This window comes from Bombina bombina, chromosome 10, assembly GCF_027579735.1.
Source record: "Bombina bombina isolate aBomBom1 chromosome 10, aBomBom1.pri, whole genome shotgun sequence".
Classification (NCBI taxonomy): Eukaryota; Metazoa; Chordata; class Amphibia; order Anura; family Bombinatoridae; genus Bombina; species Bombina bombina.
In genome coordinates this window covers 213,606,195-213,618,619 of record NC_069508.1, presented here as the reverse complement: position 1 = coordinate 213,618,619, position 12,425 = coordinate 213,606,195, and the positions used below count along the sequence as shown (strand labels likewise).

Genomic DNA, 12,425 nt, shown 5'->3' with positions numbered 1-12,425 from the left:
ATCGGATCATGCAGGAAATACAAGAGTAACTGACTGGAAATTTTTGATGCGTAGCAAAGAGCGCCAAAAACGGCCCCTCCCCCTCACACACAGCAGTGAGAGAGAAACGAAACTGTCACAATTAAAACAAGCAGCTGCCAAGTGGAAAAATAATGCCCAAACATTTATTCACTCAGTACCTCAGAAAATGCAAACGATTCTACATTCCAGCAAAAACGTTTAACATAATAAATACCTATTAAAAGGTTTAATGTACTTTTTACAGAGTAATTCCAGTGAAGTACCATCCCCAGAATACTGAAGTGTAGAGTATACATACATGTTATTATAACGGTATGGCAGGATTTTCTCATCAATTCCATTCAGAAAATAAAAACTGCTACATACCTCAATGCAGATTCATCTGCCCGCTGTCCCCTGATCTGAAGCTTTTACCTCCCTCAGATGGCCGAGAAACAGCAATATGATCTTAACTACTCCGGTTAAAATCATAGTAAAAAACTCTGGTAGATTCTTCTTCAAACTCTGCCAGAGAGGCAATAACACGCTCCGGTGCTATTGTAAAATAACAAACTTTTGATTGAAGTTATAAAAACTAAGTATAATCACCATAGTCCTCTCACACATCCTATCTAGTCGTTGGGTGCAAGAGAATGACTGGGAGTGACGTAGAGGGGAGGAGCTATATGCAGCTCTGCTGGGTGAATCCTCTTGCATTTCCTGTTGGGGAGGAGTTATATCCCAGAAGTAATGATGACCCGTGGACTGATCACACATAACAGAAGAAAGTATATTAATATAACTGAGATAAGGAGCAGTCTGCAGAGGCTTAGATACAAGATAATCACAGAGGTAAAACGTATATAAATATAACTGAGATAAGGGGCAGTCTGCAGAGGCTTAGATACAAGATAATCACAGAGGTAAAACGTATATAAATATAACTGAGATAAGGGGGCAGTCTGCAGAGGCTTAGATACAAGATAATCACAGAGGTAAAACGTATATAAATATAACTGAGATAAGGGGCAGTCTGCAGAGGCTTAGATACAGGGTAATCACAGAGGTAAAAAGTATATTAATATAACTGAGATAAGGGGCAGCCTGCAGAGGCTTAGATACAGGGTAATCACAGAGGTAAAAAGTATATTAATATAACTGAGATAAGGGGCAGTCTGCAGAGACTTAGATACAAGGTGATCACAGAGGTAAAAAGTATATTAATATAACTGAAATAAGGATCAGTCTGCAGAGGGTTAGATACAAGGTAATTACAGAGGTAAAAAGTATATTAATATTACTGAGATAAGGAACAGTCTGCAGAGGCTTAGATATAAGGTAATCACAGAGGTAAAAAGTATATTAATATAACTGAGATAAGGGACAGTCTGCAGAGGCTTAGATACAAGGTAATCACAGAGGTAAAAAGTATATTAATATAACAGATAAGGGGGCAGTCTGCAGAGGGTTAGATACAAGGTAATCACAGAGGTAAAAATTATATTAATATAACTGAGATAAGGGGCAGTCTGCAGAGGCTTAGATACAAGGTAATCACAGAGGTAAAAAGTATATTAATATAACTGAGATAAGGAGCAGTCTGCAGAGGCTTAGATACAAGGTAATCACAGAGGTAAAAAGTATATTATTATAACTGTATTGGTTATGCAAAATTGAGGAATGGGTAATAAAGGGATTACTATCTTTTTAAACACATCTTAAAGCAGACTGTCCCTTTAATATTGATCTCAATGCTCCTTTAAAGGCCTGATTCATGCTTCCCATCTTCCATATTGCTTTATTGACCTACGGGCATTATAGGGCTAAGAAATGGACAAACTTTTTTGAATTAGTAAAAAAATTCACTTATTATATTTGAGGTTTAAATAATAAACAATGTTCTCAATAAGAAAGAATCTAGTGACACACACATAGGTAGAATTAAGTGTTTTTTGGTCTTTCACGTTATACATGATAAAAATGATAGATGATTTTTATTATACAAAACATTTACAAAGGGAAGAGACATTTAAATTAATAGTGAAAGGCATCGGCTTATTTCTTCCAAAGAAGCATAAAAAAATAGCTTCCTAGAGATCCTCTACACAGAATACAAAAGGCAATTGAATATAAATGGGCTAATGGCATAATTTACATACACAATTAGTGTATACATACATAGCATAGCACTCAAAGCTGGGACGTTGGTACAGTAGGAAAGCTTGTCGGCCTTTACCACTGCTCCCAGCTAAAGTCGTCTCCTCTTCCAAAAACAATGAAAAATCCAAGTATTGTCAGAAAAATAACAGCGTTGCCAGCAAGCACCAGTCCACATGCGCCCCATAAAATCTAAATAAAAGCAACAAAAAGAATCTTAGCAATACATAAAAAGAAATGTATAATACCAAAAAAAAACACAGTTCACACATTTATATGTATCTAAGTGGGGTAAACAAGACGTTAAGTAATGATTTCAGATGTGTGACATTTATTTGTACCCGTCCACTATAGGAATGCGGATTGGCTTATGTTTTAATTGGTAATGGTTATGTTGTGTTTATAGTGTGTTTTTAGCTTGACAAAGGGGCAGGTGCCACGAGATGTTGCTCATTTTGCTAATAAAAACTTCTACACGTTTGTACAGCGCAGCTTCTTCTTGCTTTTTTGTAAAATAATTCAAGCTGTAGTAGTGTCAAGGGCAATATCATCAGTGAAGCTGTAATGTTGGTACATATTGTTTTAGTGATAGCAGTGGAAAGTCTTGTTATCCTCAAGAGACTAACCAACACAAGCGGTAACATTATGGATGAGACTGTATTGTATTAGTGCTGATTAGTGAAAATATTGATGGCTATATTTTTTTTTCTAATCTATTAGCGTAAGTTTTCTTTATGACCAAATAGAAATGGAAATGAATAATGAAAATATTTCTGCATAGGTTTCTAATTTTGTTATTGAGCATAATCCAGTTTTTATTAATAGGATAAGAAACACAAAATATTTATTTCTCCAACATTGGTGTGTCCGGTCCACGGCGTCATCCTTACTTGTGGGATATCTCTTCCCCAACAGGAAATGGCAAAGAGTCCCAGCAAAGCTGGCCATATAGTCCCTCCTAGGCTCCGCCCACCCCAGTCATTCTCTTTGCCGTTGCACAGGCAACATCTCCACGGAGATGGTTAAGAGTTTTTTTGGTGTTTAAATGTAGTTTTTATTCTTCTATCAAGTGTTTGTTATTTTAAAATAGTGCTGGTATGTACTATTTACTCTGAAACAGAAAAGGATGAAGATTTCTGTTTGTGAGAGGAAGATGATTTTAGCAGACAGTAACTAAAATCGATTGCTGTTTCCACATAGGACTGTTGAGATGAAGTAACTTCAGTTGGGGGAAGCAGTTAGCAGACTTATCTGCTTAAGGTATGACTAGCCATATTTCTAACAAGACTGTGTAATGCTGGAAGGCTGTCATTTCCCCTCATGGGGACCGGTAAGCCATTTTCTTAGTCAAACAAACAGAATAAAGGGCTTAATATGGGCTAAAAAACTGGTAGACATTTTTATGGGCTAAATCGATTGCTTTATTTGGGCATTTTATTCATATTTATGCTGACAATTTGCATTTATAAACTTGGGGAACGTTTATTAAACGTCAGGCACTATGTTAGACACCTTTTCCAGTCAGGGGGCCTTCCTAGTTGTAGACTGAGCCTCATTTTCGTGCCATTACTGCGCAGTTGTTTTTTGAGAGCAGGGCATGCAGATGCATGTGTGAGGATCTGAAATTTGCTGGAAAAGCTTCTAGAAGGCGTCAATTGGTATCGTATTCCCCTCTGGGCTTGGTTGGGTCTCAGCAAAGGCTATAGCTGGGACTGTATAGGGGTTAAATTTGTAAACGGCTCCGGTTCCGTTATTTTAAGGGTTAAAGCTCTGACATTTGGTGTGCAATACTCTTAATGCTTTAAGACACTGTGGTGAAATTTTGGTAATTTTTGAACAATTCCTTCATACTTTTTCACATATTCAGTAATAAAGTGTTTTCTGTTTAAAATTTAAAGAGACAGTAACGGTTTTGTTTTAAAACGTTTTTTGTGCTTTGTTGACAAGTTTAAGCCTGTTTAACATGTCTGTACCTTCAGATAAGCTATGTTCTATATGTATGAAAGCCAATGTGTCTCCCCATTTAAATTTAAATTTATGTGATAATTGTGCCATAGCGTCCAAACAAAGTAAGGACAGTACTGCCACAGATAATGAAATTGCCCAAGATGATTCCTCAGATGAGGGGAGTAAACATGATACTACGTCATCTCCTACTGTGTCTACACCAGTTTTGCCCACGCAGGAGGCCCCTAGTACATCTAGTGCGCCAATGCTTATTACCATGCAACAATTGACGGCTGTAATGGATAACTCCATAGCAAATATTTTATCCAAAATGCCTACTTATCAGAGAAAGAGCGATTGCTCTGTTTTAAACACTGAAGAGCAGGAGGGCGCTGATGATAATTGTTCTGTCATACCCTCACACCAATCTGAAGGGGCCATGAGGGAGGTTATGTCAGATGGAGAAATTTCAGATTCAGGAAAAATTTCTCAACAAGCTGAACCTGATGTTGTGACATTTAAATTTAAATTAGAACATCTCCGCGCACTGCTTAAGGAGGTGTTATCTACTCTGGATGATTGTGACAACTTGGTCATTCCAGAGAAATTATGCAAGATGGACAAGTTCCTAGAGGTTCCGGTGCACCCCGACGCTTTTCCTATACCCAAGCGGGTGGCGGACATAGTAAATAAGGAGTGGGAAAAGCCCGGCATACCTTTTGTCCCCCCCCTATATTTAAGAAATTATTTCCTATGGTCGACCCCAGAAAGGACTTATGGCAGACAGTCCCTAAGGTCGAGGGGGCAGTTTCTACTCTAAACAAACGCACTACTATTCCTATCGAAGATAGTTGTGCTTTCAAAGATCCTATGGATAAAAAATTGGAAGGTTTGCTTAAAAAGATTTTTGTACAGCAAGGTTACCTTCTACAACCCATTTCGTGCATTGTTCCTGTCACTACAGCAGCGTGGTTCTGGTTCGAGGAACTAGAAAAGTCGCTCAGTAGAGAGACTCCATATGAGGAGGTTATGGACAGAGTTCACGCACTTAAATTGGCTAACTCTTTTATTTTAGATGCCGCTTTGCAATTAGCTAGATTAGCGGCGAAAAATTCAGGGTTTGCTATCGTGGCGCGCAGAGCGCTTTGGCTAAAGTCTTGGTTAGCGGATGTGTCATCCAAGACAAAATTGCTTAACATCCCTTTCAAAGGTAAAACTCTATTTGGACCAGAATTGAAAGAGATTATTTCAGACATCACTGGGGGAAAGGGCCACGCCCTTCCACAAGATAGGCCTTTCAAGGCCAAAAATAAGTAATTTTCGTTCCTTTCGCAATTTCAGGAACGGACCGGCCTCTAATTCTGCATCCTCTAAGCAAGAGGGTAATGCCTCACAACCAAAACCAGCCTGGAAACCGATGCAAGGCTGGAACAAGGGTAAGCAGGCCAAGAAGCCTGCCGCTGCTAACAAAACAGCATGAAGGAGTAGCCCCCAATCCGGGACCGGATCTAGTGGGGGGCAGACTCTCTCTCTTTGCTCAGGCTTGGGCAAGAGATGTTCAGGATCCCTGGGCGCTAGAAATAGTTTCTCAAGGTTATCTCCTGGAATTCAAGGAACTACCCCCAAGGGGAAGCTTCCACATGTCTCACTTATCCTCAAACCAAATAAAGAGACAGGCATTCTTACATTGTGTAGAAGACCTGTTAAAGATGGGAGTGATACACCCAGTTCCAATAAAGGAACAAGGAATGGGATTTTATTCCAATCTGTTCGTAGTTCCCAAAAAAGAGGGAACTTTCAGACCAATTTTGGATTTGAAGATCCTAAACAAATTTCTCAGGGTACCATCGTTCAAGATGGAAACCATTCGAACGATTCTACCCACTATCCAGGAAAGTCAATTTATGACTACCGTGGATCTAAAGGATGCGTACCTACATATTCCTATCCACAAAGAACATCATCAGTTCCTAAGGTTCGCTTTTCTGGACAAGCATTACCAGTTTGTGGCCCTCCCATTCGGGTTAGCCACTGCTCCAAGGATTTTCACAAAGGTGCTAGGGTCCCTTCTAGCGGTTCTAAGACCGAGGGGCATTGCAGTAGTACCTTACTTGGACGACATTCTAATACAAGCGTCGTCCCTGTCAAAAGCAAAGGCTCATACAGACATCGTTCTGGCCTTTCTCAGATCACACGGATGGAAGGTGAACATAGAAAAAAGTTCTCTGTCTCTGTCGACAAGAGTTCCCTTCTTGGGAACAATAATAGATTCCTTAGAAATGAGGATTTTTCTGACAGAGGTCAGAAAATCAAAACTTCTAAGCTCTTGTCAAGTTCTTCATTCTGTTCCTCGTCCTTCCATAGCGCAGTGCATGGAAGTAGTAGGGTTGATGGTTGCAGCAATGGACATAGTTCCTTTTGCACAAATTCATCTAAGACCATTACAACTGTGCATGCTCAAACAGTGGAATGGGGACTATACAGACTTGTCTCCAATGATTCAAGTAGATCAGAAGACCAGAGATTCACTCCGTTGGTGGCTGACCCTGGACCATCTGTCCCAGGGAATGAGCTTCCGCAGACCAGAGTGGGTCATTGTCACGACCGACGCCAGTCTAGTGGGCTGGGGAAGAGTCTCTTCTTCCGATAAACATTCTGGAACTGAGAGCGATATTCAATGCTCTCAGGGCTTGGCCTCAACTAGCAAAGGCCAGATTCATAAGGTTCCAATCAGACAACATGACGACCGTTGCGTATATCAATCATCAGGGGGGAACAAGGAGTTCCCTGGCGATGAATGAAGTGACCAAAATAATTCAATGGGCGGAGGATCACTCCTGCCACCTGTCTGCGATCCACATACCAGGTGTGGAAAACTGGGAGGCGGATTTTCTGAGTCGTCAGACATTCCATCCGGGGGAGTGGGAACTCCACCCGGAGATCTTTGCCCGAATAACCCAATTATGGGGCATTCCAGACATGGATCTGATGGCGTCTCGTCAGAACTTCAAGGTTCCTTGCTACGGGTCCAGATCCAGGGATCCCAAGGCGACTCTAGTAGATGCACTAGTAGCACCTTGGACCTTCAACCTAGCTTATGTATTTCCACCGTTTCCTCTCATTCCCAGGCTGGTAGCCAGGATCAATCAGGAGAGGGCCTCAGTGATCTTGATAGCTCCTGCGTGGCCACGCAGGACTTGGTATGCAGACCTGGTGAATATGTCATCGGTTCCACCATGGAAGCTACCTTTGAGACAGGACCTTCTTGTTCAGGGTCCATTCGAACATCCAAATCTGGTCTCCCTCCAGCTGACGGCTTGGAGATTGAACGCTTGATTCTATCGAAGCGTGGGTTTTCAGATTCTGTGATAGATACTCTGGTTCAGGCCAGAAAACCGGTAACTAGAAAGATTTACCATAAAATATGAAAAAGATATATCTGTTGGTGTGAATCCAAAGGATTCCCATGGAATAAGATAAAAATTCCTAAGATTCTCTCCTTTCTACAAGAAGGTTTGGAGAAAGGATTATCTGCAAGTTCTCTAAAGGGACAGATCTCTGCTTTATCTGTCTTACTACACAAAAGACTGGCAGCTGTGCCAGATGTTCAAGCATTTGTTCAGGCTCTGGTTAGGATCAAGCCTGTTTACAGACCTTTGACTCCTCCCTGGAGTCTAAATCTAGTTCTTTCAGTTCTTCAAGGGGTTCCGTTTGAACCTTTACATTCCATAGATATTAAGTTACTATCTTGGAAAGTTTTGTTTTTGGTTGCAATTTCTTCTGCTAGAAGAGTTTCAGAGTTATCTGCTCTGCAGTGTTCTCCGCCCTATCTGGTGTTCCATGCATATAAGGTGGTTTTGCGTACTAAGCCTGGTTTTCTTCCTAAGGTTGTTTCTAACAAAAATATTAACCAGGAGATAGTTGTACCTTCTTTATGTCCGAATCCAGTTTCAAAGAAGGAACGTTTGTTACACAATTTGGACGTAGTCCGTGCTCTAAAATTCTATTTAGAGGCTACAAAAGATTTCAGACAAACATCTTCCTTGTTTGTTGTTTATTCTGGTAAAAGGAGAGGTCAAAAAGCGACTTCTACCTCTCTTTCCTTTTGGCTTAAAAGCATCATCCGATTGGCTTATGAGACTGCCGGACGGCAGCCTCCTGAAAGAATCACAGCTCACTCCACTAGGGTTGTGGCTTCCACATGGGCCTTCAAAAACGAGGCTTCTGTTGACCAGATATGTAAGGCAGCGACTTGGTCTTCACTGCACACTTTTGCCAAATTTTACAAATTTGATACTTTTGCTTCTTCTGAGGCTATTTTTGGGAGAAAGGCTTTGCAAGCTGTGGTGCCTTCCGTTTAGGTAACCTGATTTGCTCCCTCCCTTCATCCGTGTCCTAAAGCTTTGGTATTGGTTCCCACAAGTAAGGATGACGCCGTGGACCGTACACACCAATGTTGGAGAAAACAGAATTTATGCTTACCTGATAAATTACTTTCTCCAACGGTGTGTCCGGTCCACGGCCCGCCCTGGTTTTTTAATCAGGTCTGATGAATTATTTTCTCTAACTACAGTCACCACGGTACCATATGGTTTCTCCTATATATATTTCCTACTGTCCGTCGGTCGAATGACTGGGGTGGGCGGAGCCTAGGAGGGACTATATGGCCAGCTTTGCTGGGACTCTTTGCCATTTCCTGTTGGGGAAGAGATATCCCACAAGTAAGGATGACGCCGTGGACCGGAAACACCGTTGGAGAAAGTAATTTATCAGGTAAGCATAAATTCTGTTTTTGTGATTCAGACAGAAAGTACCATTTTAAAAAAAGTTTCCAATGTATTTCTATTATCAAATTGACTTCATTTCTATGATATTCTGTGCTGAAGAGATACCTAGGTGTCTGTAGCAATATATGGCAGGAACTAGTGCTGCCATCTAGAGCTCTTGTAAGTGGATAACATTCTTACAAAAATGCTGCCATCTAGTGCTCCAGAAATGGGCCGGTGTTCTGGTAAGATGGCAAACTATGTCACTTCCTGTGACGTTACATCAGCTGTTTCACTAATGTTGGCCGTAATGCACGGAGACTCAGCTTTAGAGTAGTAGTAGTAATGGGAGTAGTTGCAGTGGGGGGGCGGAGTTCCGAATATTGCAGAGGAGCCGAAGAAACAGCTTTCCATGAGCGCACCATTTGTGATACAAAATCCCACGCATGCGCTCTAGAAAGGGTCCCGAAATTTCACAGCTCTAAATATTGTAGCAGTGGCGTATGCGGCCAGGTATGTGATGACGCTGGCACGCATGCGCATTACGCCCAAAATTTGTGAAACGGCTGATGTAACGTCACAGGAAGTGACATGGTTCGCTGTTTTCAAAAGTTCGCTGTTTTCAAAAGTTCGCCATCTTACCAGAACACCGGCTCCCAAGAGCATGCACCTGCTTTTCAACAAGAGATACAAAGAGAATGAAGAAGAAAAATTAATAACAGAAGTAAATTAGAAAGTTGTTTAAAATCACATGCTCTGAGGCATAAAAGAAACATTTTGGGTTTCATGTCCCTTTAAATAAAGTATATGGTGAAAACATAGATGAAAGGAACATGAAACCCAATTTTCATATAGAGCATGTGATTTTAAACAACTTTCCATTCTATTATCTAACTTTATTTATTCTCTTGGAATCCTTTGTTAAGGATACCTAGGTAGGCTAAGGAGCTGCTGATTGGTGACATATATGCCTCATGTTACTGGCTCACCCAGTGATTTCCGCTAGTAGTGTATTCCTGCTTTTTCAACTAAGGATACCAAGAGAATGGAGTAAATGAGATAATAGATGTAAACTAGAGAGTTGATTAAAATTGTATTCTCTATCTGAATCATGAAAGAATAACTTTTCATGTCCCTTTACCATACGTTTCTATTTCTTGTGTGAATGACAATTCTTATAGGATTAAGGATAGTGCTTTGACATTTGTAAAGATTTCTAGAGCATAAGGGAAAATACAATAGACCGACAGCACATATTATATAATAGCTAAACATAAAGGAAATACCTACGTGATAACGTCTAATGATTAGTTAATAAAATGCTAGGTATTACATGAAATAATACGGATAACGTATTCTAATAAAGTGAGACAAAGTACCTCTGACATTGGATCTACGGCATATTTACATTATTAACTAAAGCAACAAAATAATAATAAATAAAGCAACATGAGCTGTAGCTACCACTGTGCACCGTATAAGCGATTTAGCTATCATTTTGGAGAGTATACCTTTTAAAGTGGTCAATCACTGTCCTTTAGAAAAGCTTATCAAATTAGTTTCCACAAATTCAATGTTAAAATCTATGGGGAGTTTTGTAGAAAATAATTTGATAAGATTTTGTAAAGTGACCTACTCCAAATTAAAAATGATTATAAAACATATGATGAGAACGTACAAAGCAACACACAACAGATGTAAAAAGCACAACTTTAATATTTATATATAAAAAATGCAGTTCTAAGGCAATGTTGTAAAACAGATTGCTCCAGGGTAACTGATGCAGTTAAATCCTGATCTGGACACAGGAGATACGTCCCATTTAGATCAGTATCATATATTCATGGAGGTTAGAGCACCATCTAGAGGAAGTGATAGTTAAAAGAAAATAACTTAACAAAGGAACAAAACTTTAGAGGGACATAGAAGTCAAAATTGCTCTAAATATGCAATCATTTATTGATCTAACTATCGGATAATTCCCAAGTATGCAAAGAGGATCAAGAAGCTGCCTTACAGATTTGCTTAAACCAATCCATTAATGGAAAATTTAAAATTCAGCTTTGCAACGTTTCGTGTGTGTTCACAATTAATCATGACTTTACATGGAAAGGGTTCAGCTTTTATACTGCAGCTGCAGACTACCTGATCTGACCTGTATTCTTAGGTGGAGGTTGCACTGGGACAACACTAGTCACAATCCTTTTAGATCCTTTTAATATACAGAAGTAGCTAAGTAATTAGTCTATAGTTAATGTATTTGATAATGAGTGTCTAAGTCCAAACACATTAATATTTTATCATCATGCAAAAAAGTACTCATCATATTAGTATAAAAACAAAACGTATGCTTACCTGATGAATTATTTTCTTTCCTGGCATGAGTTAGTCCAAAATTCCATTCATTATTGTTGGGAATTCAACACCTGGCTACCTGGCAAAGACACCCCAAGCCAGAGCTTAAGTATCCCTCCCACTTCCCATACTCCACCAAGTAGTTCAGCCGAGGGAAAAAGGAAAAAGTAGGAAAAACACAAAGGGTATATAGGTGCCAGAAGATGAGGAAAAAAACACTGCCTTAAATAAAAAATAGGAGTCGTGGAAGAGTCCATGATTCCATTATTGTTGGGAATCCAATACCCAAGCCAGAGAGGACACAGAATGGACACAGAGGAAGAACTAAAGGCACCTCCGCTTGAAGCACTTATGTCTCAAAAGAAGCCTCAGCTGAGGCAAAAACAAACTTAAAAAAGGCGGCAAAGAGGATCAAGAAGCCGCCTTACAGATTTGTTCCATGAAGGCTTAGTTCTTAAAAGCCGAAGAAGAGGACACAGCATGGGTAGAGTGAGCCGTAATCATCTCAGGAGGCTGCTGCCCAGCTTCCTCATAAGCCAAACGAATGACACTCCTTAGCCAAAAGGAAAGAGTAGTTGCAGTGGCTTTTTGACCCTTGCGCTGACCGGCGTACACCACAAACAAGGAAGAAGATTGCCTAAAATCCTTAGTAGCCTAGAGATAGAACTTTAAGGCACACACCACATCCAGGTTGTGAAGTAAATGTTCCTTCTGAGAAGAAGGATTAGGACAAAAGGAAGGAACTACGATCTCCTGATTGATATTGTGGTCAGAGACCACCTTGGGAAGAAAAATCAATTTCGAACAGAGAACAGCCTTATCCACATGAAAAATAAGATAAGGGGGATCACACTGTAAGGCAGATAATTCTGAAACTCTAGAAGCAGAAGAAATAGCCACCAAAAACAAAACTTTCCAATATAAAAGTTTAATATCAACAGAATGCATAGGCTCAAATGGAGCCTGTTGCAGAACACGAAGAACCAGATTAAGGCTCCAAGGGGGAGCAACAGATTTAAACAAAGGCTTCTGATCTGAACAAAATACTGAACATCCAGAAGATTAGCTAACTTCTTGTGTAACAAAACCAAAAGGGCAGAGATCTGTCCCTTTAGGGAACTAGCTGACAAACCTTTCTCCAAACCTTCTTGGAGAAACAGAATTCGAGGAACTCTCACCTTGTGCCAAGGGAAGCCTGGA

General features: G+C 40.2%; 1 protein-coding gene across 1 annotated transcript in view; it reads right to left on the bottom strand.

The window, feature by feature from the left end:
• Positions 1-1,932: 1,932 nt before the first annotated feature.
• LEPROT (leptin receptor overlapping transcript) overlaps positions 1,933-12,425 on the bottom strand; it is a 64,879-nt gene continuing 54,386 nt past the window's right edge. The window contains exon 4 of the mRNA XM_053693682.1: positions 1,933-2,349. Within this exon, the coding sequence (XP_053549657.1) occupies positions 2,233-2,349 (117 nt within the window). The 3' untranslated portion in view covers positions 1,933-2,232. The remainder of the gene's footprint in view (positions 2,350-12,425) is intronic.